Source organism: Ranitomeya variabilis, chromosome 8 (genome assembly GCF_051348905.1).
Source record: "Ranitomeya variabilis isolate aRanVar5 chromosome 8, aRanVar5.hap1, whole genome shotgun sequence".
Taxonomy (NCBI): domain Eukaryota; kingdom Metazoa; phylum Chordata; class Amphibia; order Anura; family Dendrobatidae; genus Ranitomeya; species Ranitomeya variabilis.
In genome coordinates, this window is record NC_135239.1 from 122,776,759 (window position 1) to 122,804,677 (window position 27,919).

The 27,919-nt window shown below is 45.3% G+C and overlaps 1 protein-coding gene across 2 annotated transcripts in view; it reads right to left on the reverse strand.

Annotated features, from left to right (window-relative positions):
- PDE4DIP (phosphodiesterase 4D interacting protein) overlaps positions 1-27,919 on the reverse strand; it is a 1,987,893-nt gene that overhangs the window by 197,520 nt on the left and 1,762,454 nt on the right. For both annotated transcript variants that reach the window (XM_077276217.1, XM_077276216.1), the window contains one exon: positions 22,743-22,881. In XM_077276217.1, the coding sequence (XP_077132332.1) occupies positions 22,743-22,881 (139 nt within the window). The remainder of the gene's footprint in view (positions 1-22,742; positions 22,882-27,919) is intronic.

Genomic DNA, 27,919 nt, shown 5'->3' on the forward strand with positions numbered 1-27,919 from the left:
TAACATCAGGCTGACGCAACACAGGGGCGGAAGAAAAGCGGCGCTTAAGCTCCCGAAAGGCCTCCACAGCAGCAGGGGACCAATCAGCAACATCAGCACCCTTTTTGGTCAAATCAGTCAAAGGTTTAGCAACATCAGAAAAACCAGTTATAAATCGACGATAAAAATTAGCAAAGCCCAAAAATTTCTGAAGGCTCTTAAGAGAAGAAGGTTGCGTCCGATCACAAATAGCCCGAACCTTGACAGGATCCATCTCAATGGAAGAGGGGGAAAAAATGTACCCCAAAAAAGAAATCTTTTGAACCCCAAAAATACACTTAGAACCCTTCACACACAAGGAATTAGCCCGCAAAACCTGAAAAACCCTCCTGACCTGTTGGACATGAGAATCCCAGTCATCCGAAAAAATCAAAATATCATCCAGATACACGATCATAAATTTATCCAAATATTCACGGAAAATGTCATGCATAAAGGACTGAAAAACTGAAGGGGCATTTGAAAGACCAAAAGGCATTACCAAATACTCAAAATGGCCCTCGGGCGTATTAAATGCGGTTTTCCACTCATCCCCCTGCTTAATTCGCACCAAATTATACGCCCCACGGAGATCAATCTTAGAGAACCACTTAGCCCCTTTTATTCGAGCAAACAAATCAGTAAGCAGTGGCAGAGGATACTGATATTTGACTGTAATTTTATTCAAGAGTCGATAATCAATACACGGCCTCAAAGAGCCATCTTTTTTAGATACAAAGAAAAAAACGGCTCCTAAGGGAGATGAAGAAGGACGAATATGTCCCTTTTCCAGGGACTCCTTAATATATTCTCGCATAGCAGCATGTTCAGGTACAGATAGATTAAATAAACGACCCTTTGGAAATTTACTGCCCGGAATCAGATCTATGGCACAATCGCAATCTCTGTGAGGAGGTAGTGAACCAAGCTTAGGCTCCTCAAAAACATCACGATAATCAGATAAAAATTCCGGAATCTCAGAGGGAATAGATGACGAAATGGAAACCAAAGGTACGTCCCCATGAGCCCCCTGACATCCCCAGCTTAACACAGACATTGCTTTCCAGTCAAGGACTGGGTTATGAGATTGTAACCATGGCAATCCGAGCACCAAAACGTCATGTAGATTGTACAACACAAGGAAGCGAATCATCTCCTGATGGTCTGGATTCATACGCATAGTCACTTGTGTCCAGTATTGTGGTTTATTACTAGCCAATGGTGTAGAGTCAATACCCTTCAGAGGTATAGGAACTTCCAGAGGCTCTAGATCAAACCCACAGCGCCTGGCAAAGGACCAATCCATTAGACTCAAAGCGGCGCCAGAGTCGACATAGGCATCCGCGGTAATAGACGATAATGAACAAATCAAGGTCACAGACAGAATAAACTTAGACTGTAAGGTGCCAATTGAAATAGACTTATCAACCTTTTTTGTACGTTTAGAGCATGCTGATATAACATGAGTTGAATCACCACAAGAGAAGCACAACCCATTTTTTCGCCTAAAATTCTGCCGCTCGCTTCTGGACAGAATTCTATCACATTGCATATTTTCTGGAGCCTTCTCAGAAGACACCGCCAAATGGTGCACAGGTTTGCGCTCCCGCAAACGCCGATCAATCTGAATAGCCATTGTCATGGACTCATTCAGACCTGTAGGTGCAGGGAACCCCACCATAACATCTTTAATGGCATCAGAGAGACCCTCTCTGAAATTCGCCGCCAGGGCGCACTCATTCCACTGAGTAAGCACAGACCATTTACGAAATTTTTGGCAGTATATTTCAGCTTCATCTTGCCCTTGAGATAGGGCCATCAAGGCTTTTTCAGCCTGAATCTCTAAGTTAGGTTCCTCATAAAGCAACCCCAAAGCCAGAAAAAACGCATCCACATTGAGCAACGCAGGATCCCCGGGTGCCAATGCAAATGCCCAGTCTTATGGGTCGCCCCGCAGCAAGGAAATTACTATCTTAACCTGCTGTGCGGGATCTCCAGAGGAGCGAGATCTCAGGGAAAGAAATAATTTACAATTATTTTTGAAATTCAGGAAACGAGATCTATCCCCGGAGAAAAATTCTGGTATAGGAAGTCTAGGTTCAGATATAGGAGCATGAATAACAAAATCCTGTAAATTTTGAACCTTTATAGCAAGATTATTCAAACCTGTAGCCACACTCTGAGGATCCATTTTAATCAGGTGAGATCAGAGCCATTCAAGGATTAGAAGGAGAGAGAGAGACAAAGGCTGCAATTAGAGCAGAAATGCAACTGAGTCAACTAAAAAGCAAGCTCAGAAGGAAAAAAAAAAAAAAAATCTGCAGACTTCTTTTTCTCTCCTTTCTTCTGCCAACGGTTTTAACCCTTGGCCGGCCATACTGTCATGGTTCCCAATGGCAAGGGAAAGTCAGAGAACATAAATAACAGAACAGCTCTTGGGTGATGGAATCTCGAGCTGACCATGAGCTAAACCTATCACACAACTAACAGTGGCCGGGTGACGTACCTACGTTTTATCCCTAGACGCCCAGCGCCAGCCAGAGGACTAACTAACCCTAATAGAGGAAAAGACAGACCTGGCTTACCTCTAGGGAAATTCCCCCAAAAAGGAGACAGAAGCCCCCTACATATATTGACGGTGAGTTCAGAGGAAAAGACATACGTAGTATGAAGGTAGGTTCAGCAAAGCGAGGTCCGCTTACTAGATAGCAAGAAGATACAATAGGGAACTTCACGGTCAGCTGAAAACCCTATTAAAATACCATCCCGAAATTACTTTAAGACTCATGTGTCAACTCATGACACCAGAGTGGCAATTTCGGCCCACAAGAGCTTCCAGCTACAGAAAAATAACATAACTGTGAACTGGAACAAAAATGCAAAACAAACTTAGGACTAAGAGTCCAACTTAGCTGATAGTAGTCTAGAAGCAGGAACATGCAACAGAAAGGCTCTGGTTACATTGATGGCCGGCACCAGAATAACTGAGCAGCAAGGCTAAATAGGATACTCCCATATCCTGATGGAAACAGGTGAACAGAGAAAGTGAAGCACACAAGTCCAGTACCACCAGTGACCACCGGGGGAGCCCAAAAACCAAATTCACAACATCAGGCGCTGCCCTGAATTTGATGGATTTGTCATTTGCCAGGCGCTGTGGTTTTATCTTGGAGCCATTGCAATTCCCTATTCCATTAAAGGGAATTGATGCTACGCCATTGGCCAAGAATAAGCCTCAGTACTGGACTCAGTTGACCATGTGCATGACTCCTGCACATCAGGAGGTTATTCGCTTTCTGGTGTTACATAATTTGCATGATGTTGTCGTGTTGGGTCTGCCATGGCTGCAGGTTCATAATCCAGTCCTGGATTGGAAAGCAATGTCTGTGTCAAGTTGGGGTTGTCAAGGGGTACATGGCGATGTTCCTTTGATGTCAATTGCTTCCTCTACTCCTTCTGAAGTCCCTGAATTTTTGTCAGATTACCAGGATGTATTTGATGAGCCCAAATCCAGTGCCCTACCTCCTCATAGGGATTGTGATTGTGCTATAAATTTGATTCCTGGTAGTAAGTTCCCTAAGGGTCGACTTTTTAATTTATCTGTACCAGAACATGCTGCTATGCGGAGCTATATAAAGGAGTCTTTGGAGAAAGGGCATATTCGTCTGTCCTCGTCACCTTTGGATGCAGGGTTCTTTTTTGTGGCCAAGAAGGATGGTTCTCTGAGACCCTGTATAGATTATCGCCTTCTAAATAAAATCACGGTCAAATTTCAGTACCCTTTGCCTCTGCTGTCCGATCTGTTTGCTCGGATTAATGGGGCTAGTTGGTTCACCAAGATAGATCTTCGAGGAGCTTATAATCTTGTGCGTATAAAGCAGGGTGATGAATGGAAAACAGCATTTAATACACCCGAAGGTCATTTTGAGTACTTGGTGATGCCTTTTGGGCTTTCTAATGCCCCTTCCGTGTTTCAGTCCTTCATGCACGACATCTTCCGAGAGTATCTGGATAGATTTATGATTGTGTACCCGGATGATATTTTGGTCTTTTCTGATGATTGGCAGTCTCATGTGAAGCAGGTCAGGATGGTGTTTCAGGTCCTGCGTGCCAATGCCTTGTTTGTGAAGGGTTCTAAATGTCTCTTTGGAGTCCAGAAGGTTTCCATTTTGGGCTTTATTTTTTCCCCTTCTACTATCGAGATGGATCCAGTTAAAGTCCAGGCCATCTATGACTGGACTCAACCTACATCGGTGAAGAGTCTTCAGAAGTTCTTGGGCTTTGCTAATTTTTACCGTCGCTTCATCACTAATTTTTCTAGTGTGGTTAAGCCTTTGACGGATTTGACTAGAAAGGGTGCTGATGTGACGAATTGGTCTTCTGCGGCCGTTGAGGCCTTTCAGGAGCTGAAACGTCGGTTTTCTTCGGCTCCTGTCTTGCATCAGCCTGATGTCTTTCTTCCCTTTCAGGTCGAGGTTGATGCTTCTGAGATTGGAGCAGGGGCTGTCTTGTCACAGAGAAGCTCTGATGGCTCAGTGATGAGACCATGTGCTTTCTTTTCTAGAAAGTTTTCGCCTGCCGAGCGGAATTATGATGTTGGTAATCGGGAGTTGTTGGCAATGAAGTGGGCATTCGAGGAGTGGCGACATTGGCTTGAGGGAGCCAAGCATCGCGTGGTGGTCTTGACGGATCACAAGAATTTGACTTATCTCAAGTCTGCCAAGCGGTTAAATCCTAGACAAGCTCGATGGTCGCTGTTTTTCTCCTGTTTTGATTTTGTGGTTTCGTACCTTCCGGGCTCAAAGAATGTGAAGGCTGATGCCCTTTCTAGGAGTTTTGTGCCTGACTCTCCGGGAGTTTCTGAACCGGCTGGTATCCTCAGAGAGGGGGTGATCTTGTCTGCCATCTCCCCTGATTTGCGGCGGGTGTTGCAGGAATTTCAGGCCGATAGACCTGACCGTTGTCCACCGGAGAGACTGTTTGTCCCGGATAGATGGACCAGTAGAGTTATTTCCGAGGTTCATTCTTCGGTGTTAGCGGGTCATCCTGGGATTTTTGGTACCAGGGATTTGGTGGCTAGGTCCTTTTGGTGGCCTTCTTTGTCGCGGGATGTGCGTTCCTTTGTGCAGTCCTGTGGGATTTGTGCTCGGGCCAAGCCTTGCTGTTCTCGTGCCAGAGGATTGATTTTGCCTTTGCCTGTCCCGAAGAGGCCTTGGACGCATATTTCCATGGATTTTATTTCGGATCTTCCTGTCTCTCAGAGGATGTCTGTCATCTGGGTGGTTTGTGATCGTTTTTCTAAAATGGTCCATTTGGTGCCCTTGCCTAAGTTACCCTCCTCCTCTGATTTGGTTCCGCTGTTTTTTCAGAATGTGGTTCGTTTGCATGGTATTCCGGAGAACATTGTGTCTGACAGAGGGTCCCAGTTTGTGTCCAGATTTTGGCGGTCCCATTGTGCTAAGATAGTGTTACATTTCATGCTCACCGCTCCGTTCCCGGCTCCCGGCATGTTGCCCCCGCTGCCGCCTCTGTTCACAGCGCTCGCTCCTCTTCCAGGTCCCAGCGCACTGTCCCTTCCTCCTCCTGGGCTGCGTCTCCACCCCTCGTCGCCGCACTTCCTACTTCCGGTCAGTGGCACGCTCGTCGTCGGCGCGCGCCTTCTCCACACTGTAGGATGTCTGCTTCTGCGCAGGCGCGCAGGATTCGGCGCTAAACCCTTCTCCTGGTCTCGGATTCCAGCACCGGATCTTTCCCTCTATGTGGGCTTTCGGCAACCTATCCCAGAGGAGTACACGGTATATCAGGCCACCTCCCCTGCTAGGAGGTGCCTGAGTATCTTTAGCTCTTTTGCTTTAGTCTCCGGCCATCTCCGTCTCTGTCGCTTAGCTCTGAATCTCCGTACTGGTTCTGCGCTCTACCTCAAATTTCCTTGTGCTCATTCTCCAGCTTCCTCTTGTTTCACCTTCCCCTCCTTCTTACCTCTGTTCCTTCCCGGTCTCCGTTCCTCGTCAGCAATCCCATTCCTGTTATTCCTGGTTTTTCCCTCGTCTCCTTCTCTGTTTATTTCCCTAACAAGAGCCGTCTCTCCTGGTACCTGCTACCGTGGTCAGGTTATCTCCGGGCCTGTCCCTAAACAGTCCCTGTACAGGGGTTGGCTACACCAGGTCGCTCGTCCGGAGGGTCGCCTTCCACGGTCCAGAGGGTCCACTCTTGTTTCTGCCTCAGAATCATAACAGTATACTCAGGCCATGGACCCCGCAGGTGCTACATTTTCTGCTCAGAAGGAATTGGCGCACTTGCGCGACAATCAACAGCGCATTATGTCCTTCATGAAAAACATGGAGACCCGCCTGACTGCTATACAAACCGCCGACCCGGTTAATGCAAATCAAATTGCCGGCCTGCAGCAAGAACTTTCCCAACAGCGTGATATGCAGGCGCGTATGCTATCTTACATGGCATCTATAGACGATCGCTTATTTAATTTGCAGTCTGTCTCCGCGGCCTCTGCTCAGGTTCCGCAGGATTCTAGTTCTTCCCCTTTGCCTCATCCGCTGCCTCGCCTTGGCAAACCGCCAAGGTTTAATGGGGATCTCAAACTCTGTAGGGGATTCCTGAATCAATGTCGTCTCCACTTTGAGCTCCTTCCCCAGCAATATCCCACTGACCGAGCCAAAGTGGCTTTTATTGTGTCTCATTTGGAAGGAGAGGCTTTGGCCTGGGTCAATCCCCTGTGGGAACAGGATGATCCCGTATTATCCCAATTGTCCTCCTTTCTAGAGACTTTCCGCAGGGTTTTCGACGAGCCCGGTCGTTTAGCTTCCACAACTGAGTCGCTTTTCAATCTTCAGCAGGGCTCTCTGTCTGTTGGCCAATATGCCATTCGCTTCCGTACTTTGGCCTCCGAGTTAGGGTGGAATAACGAGGCCTTGGTTGGGGCCTTCTGGCGAGGTCTGTCCAGTCGAATCAAGGATGAGTTGGCTGGACGAGATACCCCAACTTCTTTAGAGGACCTCATATCCCTCTCCACGCGCATTGACCTACGCTTCCAAGAACGATCACGAGAGTCCGCTAGAGAGAGGAGGTCTGTTCGCCCTCAACCACCTCTCCGCAGGTCAGGGAGTCCCAGGTTCTCATCGTCTTCTACAGCATCTGTGCCGGAACCAATGCAAGTCGACCGAGTTAAGATGGCGGAGCAGCGTCGTCTAGAAAGACGTTCCCAGGGACTCTGCTTTTACTGCGGTAGCGCTTCACACTTGCTTCGGGCATGTCCTGAGAGGCCGGAAAACTCCTCCACCTAGGACAGGTAAGAGAGGCCTTCCTAGGTGACTGTGACTCCTCTCAACCTTTGATTGAGAACAAGCAAAACAGACAAAAACAAAGACGCTTTTCTGAGCTCGCGTATGTGGATTCGGGCGCGGCAGGTAATTTTATCAGTCTTGAGGCGGTTCGGAGGCTTCGCATTCCAGTTCTTTCTTTGGACCCTCCTCGTTTGATTACCTCCGTGGATGGGAAACCCTTACAAGACGCCATCACTTTGATTACGGAAAAGATTGAACTTCGTATCGGGGCTCTTCATCGAGAGAAGATTACTCTCTATGTTTTACCCAAACTAACCCATGCTCTGCTTCTAGGTCTACCTTGGCTCCGCACGCACGAACCTACTCTGGACTGGCGTTCGGGTGATGTGCTCCGTTGGGGATCTACATGTCAAAACCAATGTCTTCTTCCCGTTTGTCCGGTAGTTCCTCCTCCAGCTGATTCCGTTCTCTCTGGATTACCTACTCCATACCGGTCCTTCATGGATGTCTTTGATAAAAAAGAGGCCGAGAATCTTCCTCCGCATCGGGCCTATGATTGCCCGATTGAACTTCTTCCCGGTTCCACTCCTCCTAGAGGGAGAATCTTCCCGTTATCTCCTACCGAGACCAAAGCTATGTCCGAATACGTCCAGGAGAACTTATCTAGAGGGTTCATTCGAAAATCTTCTTCTCCCGCTGGTGCGGGGTTCTTCTTTGTCAAAAAGAAGGACGGATCTCTTCGACCCTGCATTGATTACCGGGGCTTGAACAAAATTATGGTCAAGAATAAGTATCCTCTGCCTTTGATTCCTGAACTCTTCGACCGACTAAGAGGGGCGCGAATCTTCACGAAGCTAGATCTACGGGGTGCTTACAACCTTGTTCGAATTCGCTCTGGCGATGAATTGAAGACTGCCTTTAACACCCGGGACAGGCATTACGAATACCTAGTCATGCCGTTCGGACTCTGCAATGCTCCTGCAGTCTTCCAAGAATTCTTAAATGACATCTTTCGAGACCTTCTTTATTCTTGTGTTGTGGTGTATTTAGACGACATCCTGATTTTTTCGGCTGATCTACCTTCTCACAGAAGAAGCGTTCGTCTGGTTCTGCAAAGTCTAAGAGAAAATCGTCTTTACGCCAAGTTTGAGAAGTGCCTCTTCGAACAAACTTCCTTGCCCTTTCTGGGATACATCATTTCGGATACTGGCCTCAAAATGGATCCTGAGAAGGTGAACGCCATTCTCAATTGGCCACGTCCCTATGGAATAAAGGCCATTCAACGATTTCTAGGGTTTGCCAACTACTACAGGCAATTTATTTCACATTTCTCCTCTGTAGTGCGGCCTCTTACTGCTCTCACCCATAAAGGGTCCAATCCGAAGACATGGACTCCGGAGACCGAAAAAGCCTTTATGCTTCTGAAACAGTCCTTCTCCTCCGCCCCAGTCTTACATCATCCTGAAGTCAATAAGCCATTCGTCCTCAAGGTGGATGCCTCCGCCACAGGTGCTGGAGCAGTGCTTTCCCAAAAGACCTCTACGGGTCGACTGGTTCCCTGCGGCTTCTTCTCCAAAACGTTTTCTGCTTCGGAACGTAACTATACCATTGGGGACCGAGAACTCTTGGCCATAAAATTGGCCCTGGGAGAGTGGAGACATCTTCTTGAAGGAGCTGTTCATCCTTTTGTGATTCTTTCTGACCACAAGAACTTGGCCTATCTTCAAACCGCGCACAGGCTTAATCCTCGGCAGGCTCGATGGTCCCTGTTTTTTGCCCGTTTCGACTTCGAGCTTCGTTTTCGGCCTGGAGACAAAAATGTCAAAGCAGACGCTCTGTCCAGACTTTCGCAGCCTGAGGACTTCGACGAGGAGCCAGCGCATATCATGGATCCCAGTAAGATCGTTACTGGAGCCCCTTTAGGGGTGTTCTGTCCTCCTCCGGGTAAGACTTTGGTCACTGAAAATGACAGACAAACAGTGCTGCGATGGGGACATTCTTCTAAGTTTGCAGGCCATTCCGGAGTTAAGAAAACTTTCCTTCTCGTCTCCCGCTACTATTGGTGGCCGTCGTTACGACAGGATATCGAAGAATTTGTCGCCTCATGTCCCTCTTGTGCGAAATGCAAAGTGCCAAGACAGCTACCTCGTGGTGAGTTACTTCCCCTTCCAGTGCCTTCTAGTCCATGGCAACACATCGCCATGGACTTCATTACCGATTTACCTAAATCCTCAAGTTGTACAGTCATCCTTACGGTGGTAGATCGATTCTCCAAGATGGCCCACTTCATTCCTTTGCCTGGACTTCCCTCAGCTCCGGAATTGGCGAAGATCTTCATTTCAACTATCTTCAAACTACATGGTTTTCCTCAAAACATCGTGTCTGACCGAGGAGTTCAGTTCACGTCTCGTTTTTGGAGGGCGCTATGCAAGCTCTTGAAGGTGTCTCTAGATTTTTCTTCTGCCTATCATCCTCAAACTAATGGTCAAGCTGAACGAACGAATCAGATTGTGGCTGTCTATCTTCGTCACTTCACCAATTCTCACCAAGATGATTGGGTAAGCCTTCTGCCATGGGCCGAATTCACCTATAATAATCACTCTCATGAGTCCTCAGCTAAATCTCCTTTTTTTGTCGTCTTTGGTCAACATCCGAATATGCCCCTTCCGATTTCTACCACAACAGGAGTTCCAGCGCAGACTCTTTGACTTCAAATTTCTCAGCAATATGATGTGAGGTTAAAAAAGCCCTCGAGATGGCGTCTGTCAAAATGAAAAGACATGCTGACAAGAGACGTTTAGACTCTTCTCCATTCTCACCTGGCGATAAGGTTTGGCTTGCCTCACGTTACATAAGGCTCAAGATTCCTTCCTACAAACTTGGTCCGCGTTACATCGGGCCCTTTGAGGTTCTGAGTCGAGTCAACGAAGTCGCCTACAAGCTGAAATTGCCTGCCTCGCTCCGTATTCCCAATACTTTTCATGTATCTCTGCTCAAACCTGTTATCCTTAACCGCTTCCATCCTTCTTCCTGTATCTCTCCACAGCCTCTCCATGCTGATAACATTTTTGAAGTGAGGGATATTCTAGCCAAGAAGAGAGTTCGTGGAAAAGAGCTTTTTCTGGTGGATTGGAAGGGTTTTGGTCCTGAGGAGAGATCGTGGGAACCTCTAGAGAATATCAATGCACCTCGTCTTTTTAACAAATTTCTCGCTAAATTCAAGAGTGGGGATTTTAAAGAGGGGGGTACTGGTACGTTTCATGCTCACCGCTCCGTTCCCGGCTCCCGGCATGTTGCCCCCGCTGCCGCCTCTGTTCACAGCGCTCGCTCCTCTTCCAGGTCCCGGCGCACTGTCCCTTCCTCCTCCTGGGCTGCGTCTCCACCCCTCGTCGCCGCACTTCCTACTTCCGGTCAGTGGCACGCTCGTCGTCGGCGCGCGCCTTCTCCACACTGTAGGATGTCTGCTTCTGCGCAGGCGCGCAGGATTCGGCGCTAGACCCTTCTCCTGGTCTCGGATTCCAGCACCGGATCTTTCCCTCTACGTGGGCTTTCGGCAACCTATCCCAGAGGAGTACGCGGTATATCAGGCCACCTCCCCTGCTAGGAAGTGCCTGAGTATCTTTAGCTCTTTTGCTTTAGTCTCCGGCCATCTCCGTCTCTGTTGCTTAGCTCTGAATCTCCGTACTGGTTCTGCGCTCTACCTCAAATTTCCTTGTGCTCATTCTCCAGCTTCCTCTTGTTTCACCTTCCCCTCCTTCTTACCTCTGTTCCTTCCCGGTCTCCGTTCCTCGTCAGCAATCCCATTCCTGTTATTCCTGGTTTTTCCCTCGTCTCCTTCTCTGTTTATTTCCCTAACAAGAGCCGTCTCTCCTGGTACCTGCTACCGTGGTCAGGTTATCTCCGGGCCTGTCCCTAAACAGTCCCTGTACAGGGGTTGGCTACACCAGGTCGCTCGTCCGGAGGGTCGCCTTCCACGGTCCAGAGGGAGAAGACTCTTGTTTCTGCCTCAGAATCATAACAGATGGGCATTGATTTGTCTTTTTCTTCGGCCTTCCATCCTCAGACGAATGGCCAAACCGAATGAACTAATCAGACCTTGGAGACTTATCTGAGATGTTTTGTTTCTGCTGATCAGGATGATTGGGTGACTTTTTTGCCATTGGCTGAGTTCGCCCTCAATAATCGGGCTAGTTCTGCTACTTTGGTTTCGCCTTTTTTTTGTAATTCTGGTTTTCATCCTCGTTTTTCCTCAGGTCAGGTTGAGCCTTCTGACTGTCCTGGGGTGGATTCTGTGGTGGATAGGTTGCAGCAGATTTGGAACCACGTAGTGGACAATTTGACGTTGTCACAGGAGAAGGCTCAGCGCTTTGCTAATCGCCGGCACTGTGTGGGTCCCCGACTTTGTGTGGGGGATTTGGTATGGTTGTCATCTCGTTATGTTCCTATGAAGGTTTCCTCTCCTAAGTTCAAACCTCGTTTCATCGGTCCTTATAAGATTTCAGAAATCCTCAATCCTGTGTCATTTCGTTTGGACCTCCCAGCATCTTTTACCATTCATAATGTGTTCCATAGGTCATTGTTGCGGAGGTATGTGGTGCCTGTGGTTCCTTCTGTTGATCCTCCTGCTCCGGTGTTGGTCGAGGGAGAATTGGAGTATGTGGTGGAGAAGATCTTGGATTCTCGTGTTTCGAGACGGAAGCTTCAGTACTTGGTTAAATGGAAGGGCTATGGTCAGGAGGATAATTCCTGGGTTGTTGCCTCTGATGTCCATGCTGCCGATATGGTTCGTGCCTTTAATTTGGCTTGTCGTGATCGGCCGGGGGGCTCTGGTGAGGGTTTGGTGACCCCTCCTCAAGGGGGGGTACTGTTGTGAATTCCGTTCTCGGGCTCCCTCCTGTGGTCATGAGTGGTACGGTCATGGTTCTCAATGGCAAGAGAACGTAGTAAAGCATACAAAAGGACTAGCTCTTGGAGGATGGGAACTCGAGCTGACCGTGAGCTAAACCTACCGCACAACTAAAAGTGGCCGGGTAGCGTGCCTACGTTTTATCCCTAGACGCCCAGCGCCAGCCAGAGGACTGACTGACCCTAGCAGAGGAAAATACAGACCTGGCTTACCTCTAGAGAAATTTTCCCCAAAAGGCAGACAGTAGCCCCCACATATATTGTCGGTGATGTCAGAGGAAATTGACATACGAAGTATGAAGATAGGTTTAGCAAATTGAGGTCCGCTTACTAGATAGTAGGAAGACAGAAAAGGGAACTTCACAGTCAGCTGAAAACCCTTTCAAAACACCATCCTGAAATTACTTTAAGACTCTAATATCAACTCATGACACTCGAGTGGCAATTTCAGCTCACAAGAGCTTCCAGCCTCAGAAATATTCAATCACAGAGAACTGGAACAAAAATGCAAAACAAACTTAGGACTACAAGTCCAACTTAGCTGATAGTAGTCTAGGAGCAGGAACATGCAACAGAAAGGCTTCTGGTAACATTGTTGGCCGGCATAGAAATGACTGAGGAGCAAGGTAAAATAGAAAACTCCCACATCCTGATGGAAACAGGTGAACAGAGGAGATGAAGCACACAAGTTCAGTACCACCAGTGACCACCGGGGGAGCCCAGAAACCAAATTCACAACATGGTACTTTGTGAGTTCTGTTCATGGGCTCCCTCTGGTGGTTTTGAGTGTTACGGCTGGTCTGTAGCTGGACTCCATCTGCCTCGTTTCCTGCTAGGCTTGCAGCCTATTTAACTCCATCTGGACCTTTACTTGTTGCCTGCTGTCGTTGTATTGAGTACTGGTTCAGATCTCTCTGGGACTTCCCTTGTGACCTGTCTCCTCGTGGAGAAGCTAAGTTCATGCAAGTCCATTTTTGCTCATTGTTTGTTGAAAATGCTTCTCAGTATATGATGAGTTCAGTCCAGCTTGCTTATATGCTATTTTGTTGCTAGCTGGAAAGCTCTGGGGTGCAGAGTTGCGCCCCTCACATCGTGAGTCGGTGTGGGGGTATTTTTGTATTCTCTGCGTGGATAATTTTGTAGAGTTTTATACTGACCGCACAGATTCCTTGCTATCTTCTGACTATTTAGTTATTAGCGGGCCTCATTTGCTAAAACCTGTTTTCATTTCTATGTTTGTGTTTTCCCCTTAACTCACCGTTATTATTTGTGGGGGCTGTCTACACTTTGGGGGAAATTTCTCTGAGGCAAGTGAGGCTTTGTTTCTCTCTAGGGGTAGCTAGTTTCTCAGGCTGTGAAGAGGTGTCTAGGCCGAGTCAGGAACGCTCCACGGCTGCCTATAGTGTGTGTTGATAGGATCAGGATTGCGGTCAGTAAAGTTCCCACATTCCCAGAGCTTGTCCTTACTTCTGGTTTACTTATCAGGTCAGTTCATGTGGTCCTAACCACCAGGATCATAACAGTTAACCCCCACCTGACCAGACCAGCGAGAAAATAAAATGAAAAAAATCCCTGCCTGGATCATGACAAAATGGATCCCAAAAATTGTTGTACAATTTCCCCTGAGTATGCCAATACCCATATATGTTGGTAAACTACTGTTTGGGTTCATTGCAGGGCTCAGAAGGGAAGGAGTGATGGTTTGAAGCACAGACTTTGATTAAATGGTCTGTGTATGTGATGTTGCATTTGGAAAGCCCCTGATGTGCCTAAACAGTGAAAATTCCCCACAAGTGACCTCATTTTGGAACTACACCCCTCAAGGAATTTATCTAGAGGCATAGTTTTATAGTAAGGATTATAATGCTTTTGGTTTTACTGGTGTAGGAATTTATAAAGTGGTGTTATGTGTAAATTGTGCGGAGTATATATGATGATAACAGTGTGTTGCATCAACAGGGTAAAAACAAATGTTATTTCAGATCTGAAAGGCAGGGGGATAGACAGGATATGTAGTGAGATTCGGGGTGGTGAAATGAAACGATAACTGGCCCACTTAGAATGCCGTTGGATCACCACGCTGGGTTTTATAACACAAGCAAGTTTAAACGAGCAAATTAGTTTTGCTTCATTTTTACAAATTTGTCTGGTATTATACTTTGTGCTTGTTCTGTATCCCTAGACTTGGATTTTAATCTGTGTGTTTTTTCCTTTTGATTTTTATTTTTAATTACGGTGGTCTTATTTCTTGGATGAATTTCAAGTCATTTTTTGTGGAGCATCTTTCTTCATATTCCCTCTGGATTGGGACAATAGTCATCATTGAAGCTTTTCTCTATGGAGCAGCCAGAAACATTAGATGGACATATTATTATGGTTGGGCTACTGCAAAGACGTTGTGCCCTGTACATTTTATACTACATCAGGTTTAAGTTATTGTATATCTGATATAGCATTGGGTCTATGTTATCATGCATTTTATATAGCATTGGGTCTCTGTCACTGTATATCCTATATAACATTGGGTCTATGGTCTTGTTTGTGTCTATGATCTTGTTTATGAATTGGTCTATGGTCTTATTTAAGTATTTAACTTAAACACATGCTAAAAAAGAAGAAAAAATTTTTTAGCAAATGGAAAGAGGGAGGCATATCTAAAGAAGAATATAATGCTGTCTGCAGAACCTGCAGGGAACGAATCAGATTATCTAAAGCTGACTATGAATTAAGGCTTGCAAGAGACGTCAAAAGTAGTAAAAAAGGATTTTGGGGATATGTCAAAAGTAAAAGAAAAGTTAAAGATGCTATAGGATTTTTACAGGATGAAAATGATGAAATGGTAAGAAAGGATGTTGAGAAGGCTGGATTTTTAAATTCCTATTTTGCATCCGTTTTCTCTCAGAAAGGAAATGTAACATCAACTGATCTTCAATATCCTATTAAAAGAGTAGAAGAATCCAGGATATGTATAAACAGAATGATAGTGAGGATACAGTTAGCTAACATAAATTAATTCAAGTCTCCAGGTCCAGATGATTTACACCCCAGAGTACTGAAAGAGATAGCAGAAGAAATTTTTGAACCACTCTCCATAATCCTTGAAAATTCTTGGAGAACAGGAGAAGTCCCAGAAGACTGGAGAAGAGCAAATGTTGTTCCTATCTTCAAAAAGGAGAAGAAGGTAAACCCAGGGAACAATAGGCCGGTGAGTCTGATTTCCATACGAGGAAAGATCTTTGAACAAATTCATAAACAACATGCATGTAAGTACCTGGATAAGAATAACGTGATTAACCAGCATGAATTTGTAACTAATAAGTCATGTCAAACTAACTTAATTTCCTTCTATGACAGAATGACAGAATCACTGACTGAGTGGATCAGGGAAATGCTGTAGATATAGTATATCTTGACTTCAGCAAAGCATTTGACAAAGTATCTCACACCATTCTTAGTCAACTTATTCATTTTTCAATAAGGCAACTGTTAGGTGGATTCATAACTGGCTTAGTGATCGGACCCAAAGAGTGGTCGTAAATGGCTGCACATCCAGTTGAAAGAATGTCTCAAGTGGGGTACCACAGGGTTCTGTCCTGGGCCCTGCATTGTTCAACATCTATATCAATGATTTAGATGAAGAAATTGAGGGTACACTAAATAAATTTGCTGATGATACAAAGCTAAGAGGGATAGCTAATACTAGAGAAGAGAGAGAGAGGATTCAAAAAGATATAAATAAACTGGAGCAGTGGGCAGCAACTAACAGAATGGTTTTTAACAAGGAAGAATACAAACTACTACAGTACATCTGGTCAATAAAAATGAAAAAAGCATTTACAGAATGGGAGGCATAGGGCTAAGCAACAGCACACGTGAAAAAGACTTGAGTATACTAATAGGTCATAAACTGAACATGAGTCAACAGTGTAATGCAGCAGCAAAAAAGGTAAATGCAATTCTGGGATGTATTAACAGAAGCATACAGTCTAGATCACGCAAAGTCATTATTGCCCTCTACTCCTCTTTGGTCAGACCTCACCTGGAATATTGTGTCCAGTTTTGGGCACCACATTTAAAAAAAGACATCAACAAACTGGAGCAAGTTCAGAAAAGAGTGACCAGAATGGTGACCGGTCTGCAAACCATGTCCTATGAGGAACGGTTGCAGGATTTGGGAATGTTTAGCTTGCAGAAAAGAAGACTGAGAGGAGACTTAATAGCTGTCTACAAATATCTCATGGGCTGTCACATTGTAGAAGGATCATCTTTATTCTCATTTGCACAAGGAAAGACTAGAAACAATGGGATGAAACTGAATGGAAGGAGACTGTCATGGTTCTCAATGGCAAAAGAACGTAGTAAAGCATACAAAAGGACTAGCTCTTGGAAGATGGGAACTAGAGCTGACCGTGAGCTAAACCTACCGCACAACTAACAGTGGCCGGGTAGCGTGCCTACGTTTTATCCCTAGACGCCCAGCGCCAGCCGGAGAACTGACTGACCCTAGCAGAGGAAAATACAGACCTGGCTTACCTCTAGAGAAATTTTCCCCAAAAGGCAGACAGTAGCCCCCACATATATTGGCGGTGATTTTAGAGGAAATTGACATACGAAGTATGAAGATAGGTTTAGCAAATTGAGGTCCGCTTACTAGATAGTAGGAAGACAGAAAAGGGAACTTCACGGTCAGCTGAAAACCCTTTCAAAATACCATCCTGAAATTACTTTAAGACTCTAATATCAACTCATGACACCAGAGTGGCAATTTCAGCTCACAAGAGCTTCCAGCCTCAGAAATATTCAATCACAGAGAACTGGAACAAAAATGCAAAACAAACTTAGGACTACAAGTCCAACTTAGTTGATAGTAGTCTAGGAGCAGGAACATGCAACAGAAAGGCTTCTGGTAACATTGTTGGCCGGCATAGAAATGACTGAGGAGCAAGGCTAAATAGAAAACTCCCACATCCTGATGGAAACAGGTGAACAGAGGAGATGAAGCACACAAGTGCAGTACCACCAGAAACCACCGGGGGAGCCCAGAAACCAAATTCACAACAGGAGACACAGATTAGATATTAGAAAAACCTTTTTGACAGTTAGGGTGATCAATGAGTGGAACAGTCTGCCACGAGAGGTGGTGAGTTCTCCTTCCATGGAAGTTTTCAAACAGAGGCTAGACAGACATCTGTCTGGGATGATTTAGTGAATCCTGCTTTGAGCAGGGGGTTGGACCAGATGACCCAGGAGGTCCCTTCCAACTCTTTCATTCTATGATTCTATCTTATACAGCATTGGGTCTATGTCTCTTTATATCTTATATAGCATTGGTGTATATGTTCTTTTGCTTTTTTATAACATTGGGTTTATGTCCTTGTATATTTTATATAACATTGGGCCTATATAACTGTATAGCTTAAATAGCATTGGACCTATACCATTGTATATCTTATGTAACATTGGGTCTTCGTTATTCTGTATATTATGAGGCCTACGTGTTTCTCTTGCAACATTGGGTTAATGGCATTGGTGTTATCGTATTTTTCACTGTAACTTCTCCTAGCACTTGTCACTTTATGCAATACCTTTTATCACTTTAAAAATACAGTCACTTCTTAACATTTTGCTTAAGATTCACCTAAAATGACGGCTGGATATGTTCATGTCTGGGCTACTGCCAATATTATTAATGATTTGTGTTTAGTCTATGTTATTGTGCTAAATCCTTTTCTCAATTGACCCAATACTATTATTCTGTCTTGCACTCATCACTTTGGTGCACAGTACTGTAATACTGGTGGGTTTATACCTTGTTTCTTCAGCATTACCCTGCATGTCTCTGCTTTAACCCTTGCTCCTCTCCCCCTAATGTGCATGGATACTGTTGTCTGTTACCTGTATGGATGCGGTTCAGTTCCCTGACCCGCTGCATACCTGTACATGTGTTGTGATGTCTTTGCTCTGCTGCATGACCATCTGCATGTGCTGCCGCTGTGGAAGCTATCCACGGGTTTCAAGGTCCTCTGCAGCTGGTGCATGACTTCCACATGTGTTCAGGCTTGCAGTCATGCCAGGTGCCCTAAGCCTCAGTTCCTGTGCTGACTGTGCTGTAATGGTTTCTGTTTGTGCTTAGGTTGCACGCGGCCACACCTTTCCTTCTCTTATTTGGGTTAGTGTGTGCACCTGTGCTGCTTTCCTCAGCCTATTCTTGAGGGCAGCTCCTATATAAACTCTCTTTACTGTTGGGCATTGCCAGAGCATTGTGTTTATGAGTCTTGCCTTGTGTGTGAGGTGTTCAGCTCCTGTTCAGCCTACGTTCAGTTCTAGGAAAGCTGATGCCTGTTCTTCTGCCTGCTCTAGGGGCTGAGTACCCAGATCCGTTTGTGTCCTGTTTTCTTCCACCTGCTCTGGGGGCAGAGTACCCAGATCCATTTTTTGTTTGTGTCTTGTTTTTCCGCCTGCTATGGGGGCAGAGTACCAAGATCCGCCTTTCCTGGAGGCTGCAAATCCAGTACCTGCCCTGGCCTGCCATGCCTGTGTCCCAGATGTCTTTCCGGTGTCCCTGATGTAACCGATGCCCTGGGCTGCCACACCTGTGTCCCAGATGTCCAGCCTGTGTCCTGATGTTCTGCCTGTGACCCGTTATTCCAACGGTTTCCTGGGGTCCACCCTGTGATGACGTCTGTCCTGGGTCAGTGTCTGATGTTCTCCTGCTGAGCCTGTGCTATGCCTGAGGCCTGAAAGTGAGGCCATCCTAGTAACCCCGTGCCAGATGACCCTGGACTGCATCAACCCTTGATGACCCCTGCCATCGTCTGACGTCTGTCCAAGGTTGGTGTCTGATTTTTTCCTGCTGAGCCTGTGCTACGCATGAGGCATGAGAGAGAGGCCGTCCTAGCATGCCCATGCCAGATGACACTGGACTGCATCAACCTGTGATGACCCCTGCCATCGTCTGAAGTCTGTCTAAGGTCGGTGTCTGATGTTCTCTTGCTGAGCCTGTTCTGCACCTTAGGCCTGAAAGAGTGGCCGTCCTAGTATGCCTGTGCCAGATAACCCTGGACTGCATTAACCAGTGATGTCCTCCTGCCTTCGTATGTTATCCTGAGACATGTACCCTTTCTTGATGTGCGGAATGGGGATCCTGGCATCATTATGTTTTGTCTATGTACTGTGTTTTCATTTAAGTAAACTTTGTTTCTTCATACCTGAAGTTGTGAAGTGTAATCTAGTTCTGCATATCGCCATCTTGTCCACATGCTAAGCTGCCACAGACCCTGCTCTCTGTCCTTCCCTAGTCTGGGTAGGTCCAGGTTACTCTATGTGGTCCAGTGGGTCCACATCCTGTTCCCACTTGGGATGCTCGCCCCACGTCGTCATGGTCTGGCGATGGGGAGGTGTCAGCTAGGCCACATCTGCGGTCATAGTCGTAACAAGTAACTGTGTGTTTCTATGTTTTCTCCCTTTTTTCCAAATATCCTTGCTGGGATGCACTCATACAAAGGGACCTTTGACCTTTTGAGTCACTGCACTCTTTAGTGCATGACACTCTATTCTATACCCCTTAACCAATGCGCATATCCTATATTCCTCCCTCCCTTTTCTCGGCCCATACTAAAAATGGAATTCAGCGCGGACGCATGCGCAGTGGACACAGCGGTCAGGAATGTTTCCGACAGCGCTCAGTGCTGATATATGCGGGTCATTGACGTCATGGAAAATTTCCCCCACACCCGCTGCACCGCTATGAATGCAAGAAACAACATTATGGATGACCTGTGCTTCCACTACGCAGACACCACTATTTACCACACACCAGGCACAACTGTTCTGAATGTGGAAGTGGCTTTTCCTATACTGGGTGATTTTGAACATCTGTGTAGGCTCCTAGAAAAAACAGTTTGACAGTTAGGGTGATCAATGAGTGGAACCGGCTGCCAGGAGAGGTGGTGAGTTCTCCTTCAATGGAAGTCTTCAAACAGAGGCTGTACAGACATCTGTCTGGGATGATTTAGTGAATCCTGCTTTGAGCAGGTGGTTGGACCAGATGACCCAGGAGGTCCCTTCCAACTCTAACATTCTATGATTCTATATGTCATCATATAATGGTATTGCTACATGGGTACATGTACTACCGCCTTCTTATCATGGTACTGCTACACAAATACATGTATTACGATTCCCTATAAAATGTATATATATTCTGATATATTCTTGTACACTGTAATATATTATGTCTGTACCCATTATAGGGGAAGTGTAGTGTTCATTTTTGGCCACTAGATGGGGGGCATTATATTACACAGCGCTCTTACCTAGTGCCTAGGACAGTAAATAGTTAACTATAGGAGAGGCTGCTGTTTGGTAAGCTAGGAATGTTTCCTTTAGAGAGTGAGAGGGTAGGGATGCCTGAACTGTCCACACGGGCTATAGGCCCAGGACGAGACAGCAGTCACGCAACATGAAGAGAATAGTACCTCAGTCATCCACAGCTACAGTACTGACAATCAGCGGGTTACAAAGTTGAAGACTCAGAATGTGGCAACTTATGGTCTGGGCAGAAACCCTTAGAACCGGGGCGAAACAGTTAAGACGTGATGCAAAGGCAGAACAGAAGGACAGTATTCTCTTTCAGTGGCTTTATACTCCAGAGGTTAATGATCTTGTGTCTGGGGCAAAACAGACCGAGGGAAGCATTCCCGTAGCAGAGCTGCATAGAGAAAATGCTGATGGACCATCATGGATGGTTCGACCTTGGCCCGCACTTTGCGACCATGAGAGAAGTGCAGAGAAAAAAATGAAATGTTATTTTGTGAAACCCTTTATCAAGAATGTGAAGTCTTTGGATGTGCTGTGTAGCAGAATCAGTAAAGATGTTGTAGTTTACATGGACTGTGTCTCAGTTTCTCCTGACTCATCTGGAGAGGATCTCCCACAAAAGGAAGGGGAGCCTGAAGGAGTTGGACCTAAAGGTACAGGTATGCTGACAAATGGAGAATGTGTTTCTGTGAGGAGAGGCCAGGGCACTGATGTACTAGAGTGTTTGGCCATGACTACATCTCTGGCCAAGAATCCTATACCATCACTATTGACTATTTTATTATATACTGTATCTTTATCCAGTGTTTTTTGTAATTTTTGTAATAAACTTTGTTATACATACAGTATTTTAAAAAACTTCTTTGGACTTGGACTTCTAATGTGCTACCTCCCTACTTATAAAAGGTATTCTGTACTACTATTATTTTTTTTTCTAAAAAAACAATCTGACGTCACTTACACTGCGACATCCCCTACTCTAACTATATCTAAAAAAAGAAAAAGTCCCTTGGCACAGACTCTGATCAGCAGCGATACTGATCAGATTGCTGCCACCAGAAGAGCACGAATGCTCAGCACAGGACAACGTGCACACTGACAAAGCGCAAAAAAGTGCGACAAAAATACAATTGGGAGTGGGGAGTTCAGTGTGAACTGGACCACGGATTGGGGAACTGTTGCTGTGATCACAGATCGATCACATAGACAGCACAGCACAGGAGACAGATCACAGGAGGCAAGAAATTGCAGGAAACTGAACACTGGCCATCAATGAATTTATTTTACTCAAGTACACAGGGAGGGTCTACAACCACAATTTACAACTACCAATTCTTAGGTAAAGATGGCGTGCAGAGTGGTGATTGCTATTTTAGATTAACCTCTTTGGGTCTACAATAGTTAATGTCCATTCAGCGCCAATCAGCACCAAAGGGGTTAATTAGCCAAGGTGACGTTGCGATCACCTCACCCATTGTGATTGTTATGATTGGTGCTGTCTCAGCACCAACCACAACATGTCACATTGATTTTTCCCCACACTTTATTGTGACATTGCTGTGATTGGCTGGTTAGGATTGATCAGCCAATCACAGCAATAACCGATGTGGCAGTGGGGGTGGGGGTAATGGTTCTGCAGCTCCATCTTGTGAGCGCAACTTTTGACTGGCTGGCAGTCAGAAGTAAAGGTCACAGCAGGCTCTCCAATGCAAGTCTTGCATTGAAAAGTGACCTCCAGCTCTCTCCAATAAAAAATGCTGAAGTGGTAATTTAAATCATTTTATAAATCATTTCGATAGGTCAGACTTTTACAAACACCATACCAAATAAATTCATTTGAAAAAAAAATGTTTACATTTTTTAATTTTGTTTTTGAACAGGCTTAGGGGTGGAATTTCAGGAGAACTAATATGGCAACCATAGGGTTATTTGCTCACAGTGGGCGCATGGTGGTATGGAAGGCGGGTGGGTGATGGGATTTGCATGTGCACTGGCAAACAGGTCAACTGCATTTAAATGGTTAAATAGTTTTAATAGTTAAAAGGAAGGAATTAAATCAAGATCCTGTCCTTGCTGTCAAAGGCAGATGCTGAGTTGGCAACATAGGTGGGTAAAGGGATGACTTAAACATCTGCCAATGTCTAAAGTCTATGTTTCATTGTGTTGCAAGAAACTAACAGATTCATGCATCATACATACGTTGTTCCATGATCTGTTTTTCCATGCCTTCTCTTGCAAGGTTTGCATATTTCACATGATTGGAGGCTTTCTTTAACAACTTTTCTTGCTCTTTTTGCTTACATTTCAGAGTACAGATTTCACCTTTAATTACCTGTTCCTGTCATGAAAAAGGAACATCAATATCAATGCAAAATAAATACGATATATAAAAATTAAAAAGTCAATGGGGAATATTTATCTATGCTGCCTCATTTTTAGCCAGTGAACACTTAGCTTTACCAGTCTTTGAATGTGCCAGATTTATCACAGTGACTTTTTCATAAGTTTGGTGCATGTTAAAAGGTTTTTTGCAGAATCGTTACATTTTTCACAAAGAACAGAGCATTCATACCTATTGTTAATATAGAGAATATGCTCAACATAATGGTTCTTTCTTATACTTTTGTGTGTTATTTCTTCTCTGTCTGCCCCTTGGTGCAATATTCCCAATTTATTTGTCAAATATTCGCCAAACGTCATTGGAGTCAATGGGAGATAAACACAAATGCATACACAACACCTTCAAACGGGCCCAAAAGCTGCCAAAACAGATCAAATAAGGGGCAGACACCAGAAGAGTGGCCTCAATTGACCCACAGTACAAATTTTAGAATGGCACGGCAGCAATCAGCCATACATGAGGTATCAGGGTCTGGGCCGGCATTTACAGCTTTGCGTTGAACTTCAAATTAAGATGAGGTGGGCATCGGAGTATTCCTGCTGTGCTGGGAGCCCTGATGCCACATGCAACAGCTCAACCTTCTTTTATGTTCAGCCACACTCGTGGGAGAAATAAGAGTTTCCTAGACTACTATTGTCAGAAAAGTGTAAGGATAGTAACATGGGTAGTTGACTCAAAGGTGGTGGAGGCCTGCTGGTCTCAGAGGCCTACTGCTACAGGAAACATGCATGAAAGAGACTCATCCAGGAGTCTACACATTTACAAAAATCAGTGGCAGACACCACCAAAGTGGCATCAATTTAACCAGAGTAGAAATAGTATAATGGGGAGCGACATCTCTGCAACTACAGCCAACCCAGCAGATGGAGAGGCCCAATCAGGAGTCTCCACATTTCCAAAAATCAGTGGCAGACACCACTAAAGTGGCATCAATTTCACCAGAGTAGAAATAGTATAATGGGGAGTGACTTCTCTTCCACTACAGCCAACCCAGCAGATGGAGATGCCCAATCAGGAGTCTCCACATTTCCAAAAATTAGTGGCAAACACCACCAAAGTAGCATCATTTTTTCCAGAGTAGAAATAGCATAATAGGGAACAACATCTCTTCCACTACAGACCACCCAGCAGATGGAGACACAATCAGGAGTCTTCAAATTTAAATTAATTAGGGGCAAACACCACCAAAGTGGCATCAATTTCACCAGAGTAGAAATAGTACAATGAGGAGCAACATATCTTCCACTACAGCCAACCCAGAAGATGGAGAGACCTAATCAGGAGTCTTCACATTTCCCAAAATTTGTGGCAGACACCACCAAAGTGGAACCAATTTTACCAGAGTAGAAATAGTATAATGGGGACCGGCACTTCTTCCACTACAGCCAACTCAGGAGTTGGAGACCCAATCGGGAGTCTTCAAATTTAAATTAATTAGGGGCAGACACCACCAAAGTGGCATCAATTTCACTAGAGTAGAAATAGTATAATGAGGATAAACATCTCTTCCACTACAGCCAACCCAGCAAATGGAGAGACCCAATCAGGAGTCTCCACATTTCCAAAAACTAGGAAGCACCTGACAAAATTTACTCTTATAACATGGATCTAACAGAGTGGCAACCCAGTAGTCAGCAGTATTTTGAATCATAACTATACCAGGATCATGTTGCAGATAGTGCAGCAAGAAGGCACTCATATGTCGGGCTCTTCCATGAGGTTCAAGCCCATGTTGTTTTGGTGGTTGGGTAACACTGATGCTTGTTTCCTCCGTCCCCTTCCACCAACTACGAACAACAGAGAGGGGATGATCATCTTCTGACAGTTGCTCACCCATCACCGCTTCCTCCTCCATGTATTCCTCGGCTCTTGCACCTTCACTAACAGTTTGTCTGGTATCACCAATCCTCTCGATCGCAGGAATCCACCCTCCCTTGGAACCCACCTGTGTGATGACAGTCTGGAACTTTGATACATTGTTATCCCTTCTGCATCCTCCTCTGCTTTCTCCTCTTCCCCTGGGTTCACCATCTATTCAAAGTCTGCTCTAGCATGTAGATGACCGGCAGGGGCTGGCTGGCACATTTCAGCCTGGGGGGCAATCACAAGGATGTGGCTCTTGAGTTGCAGTTTCCTACCTTTGCTCTACTTATCTCTGTTGCTTTAATGCAGCAGCCAGAGATAACAGGCTTTAAAAACAGGCTTGTACATAGATTATATAAATATAATGGAGCTTGCTGCATAGATACAGTGGGGAAAAAAATTATTTAGTCAGTGACCAATTGTGCAAGTTCTCCCACTTAAAAAGATGAGAGAGGCCTGTAATTGACATCATAGGTAGACCACAACTATGAGAGTCAAAGTGAGAAAACAAGTCCAGAAAATCACCTTGTCTGATTTGGCAAGATTCATCTTAATATTTTGTTATATATCCTTTGTTGGCAATGACAGTGGTCAAATGTTTTCTGTAAGTCTTCACAAGATTGGCACACACTGTTGGTGGCATGTTGGCCCATTCCTCCATGCAGATCTCCTCTAGAGCAGTGATGTTTTGGGCCTGTCGCTGGGCAACACAGACTTTCAACTCCCTCCAAAGGTTTTCTATGGGGTTGCGATCTGGAGACTGGCTAAGCCACAATAGGACCTTCATATGCTTCTTAAGAAGCCACCCCTGCATTGCCCTGGTGGTGTGCTTGAGATCATTATCATGCTGAAAGACCCATCCATGTTTCATCTTCAATGCCCTTGCTGATGGAAGGAGGTATGCACTCAAAATACATGGCCCCATTCATTCTTTCATGTACACGGATCAGTGATCCTGGTCCCTTTGCAGAAAAACAGCCCCAAAGCATGTTGTTGCCACCCCCATGCTTCACAGTAGGCATGGTGTTCTTTGGTTGCAACTCAGCATTCGGTCTCCTCCAAAAAGGACGAGTTTTGTTTTTACCAAATAGATAGACTTTGGTTTCATCAGACCATATGATAGTCTCTTAATACTCTTCTGGATAATCCAAATGCTCTCTAGCAATCTTCAGACGGGCCCAGACATGTACTGGCTTAAGCAGGAGGACACATCTGGCACTGCAGGATCCGAATCCCTGGTGGCGTAGTGTGTTACTGATGGTAACCTTTGTTACGGTGGTCCCAGCTCTACGCAGGTCATTCACTAGGTCCCCCAGTGTGGTTCTGGGATTTTTTTTCACCATTCTTGTGATCATTTTGACCCCACGGGGTGAGATCTTGCGTGAAGCCCCAGATCAAGGGAGATTATCAGCGGTCTTGTATGTCTTCCATTTTCTTATTATTGCTCCCACAGTTTATTTCATCACATCAAGCTGCTTGCCTATTGCAGATTCAGTCTTCCCAGCCTGGTGCAAGGCTACAATTTTTTTCTGGGTCCTTCGACAACTCTTTGGTCTTTACCATAGTGGAGTTTGGAGTGTGACTGTTTAAGGTTGTGGACAGGTGTCTTTTATACTGATAACAAGTTCAAACAGGTGACATTACTACAGGAAATGAGGGGAGGACAGATGAGCCTCTTAAAGTAGAAGTTACAGGTCTGTGAGAGCCAGAAATCTTGCATGTTTTTAGGTGACCAAATACAATGTAGGAGAACGTGGTCAAATTCCGTGCTGCTGAATCATGTAGTCCAAAGGTATTATTAAAAGTGGTCTTTAGTGATGAGTGAGCACTAAAATGCTCGGGTGCTAGTTGCTCGGGTCAAGCAGATTGGAATACTCAGGTACTTGACTCGAGCAACGAGCCCAATGTAAGTCTATTGGAAACCCGAGTAATTTTACCCCTGGGGGTCCTTTTAAGGTCTAAAAACATCTGAAAATGATGGAAACACTGCTCAAATGACACAGGGACATCATGGGGATTTCCCCTTGAAGCATTCCTGACTCCTAGTTCACAACTGTAAACAATTTTTTCCGAGATTCATGCCATTTTTCCCGGTGCCACAAAAAACACACCAAAACAAAACCAAAACGGATTTTGCTGGGAAATATGTTAAGGTACATCCTTTGCAGGTTAATGACTTGCCTGTAAGACCAAATAATTAACCCCGGACCGAAAATTTCCTCCACCACTTGGGCTTAGTTCAGACGCCGCGTTTTTGACGCGTTTTTCATTTTTAACATTGCTTTCAACCACTACAAATGCATTCACTGGGAAATGTAATTGTAACATTTAACAACCCTAGCTGGCCATGTGATGTTTGGCACATAAGCAGACCCATCATGTTTCATTTATGAAGGAGGGACTCTTAAAGTCACAGAGCCTATTTGTACTGCAGCAGGTGGCATTAATCTTCTTAAAGGGCCATTATTAAACTGTGGGTCTCCTAAACTGTTGTAGCCTATGCTGTGAGTGGATGGGCTGCCAAGAATTATGAAGCACCACAATACGCCTTTCATAAGATGTCCAGAAGGGCCTCCTGAAAAAATGTTGCATTGAATGCAAGGCCTGCCCTGCTACCAATTCATATGCACCCCACTACGCCTTGGAGCCCACATAGTGGATGGGCCCATGAAAATCCACTTCACATTATTCATTTTGTCCTCCGTACTCCTTTGTTTTACACATTGACAGCAAGGCCAGCCCTGCTGCATAGTCATATGCACCCCATTACGCCTTGGAACCCACCTACTGGCTGGGCCAATGAAAATCCACTTCACATTATGCATTTTGTACTCCTGTACTACTTTGAAGCAGGGCAGACATTGCTGTCACTGTGTAAAACAAAGGAGTATGGGAGTACAAAATGCATATTGTGAAGTGGATTTTCATGGGCCCATCCCGTACGTGGGTTCCAAGGCGTAATGGGGTGCATATGACTATGAAGCAGGGCAGACATTGCTGTCACTGTGTAAAACATAGTCATATGCACCCCATTACGCCTTGGAAACCACGTACGGGATGGGCCCATGAAAATCCACTTCACAATATGCATTTTGTACTCTCATACTCCTTT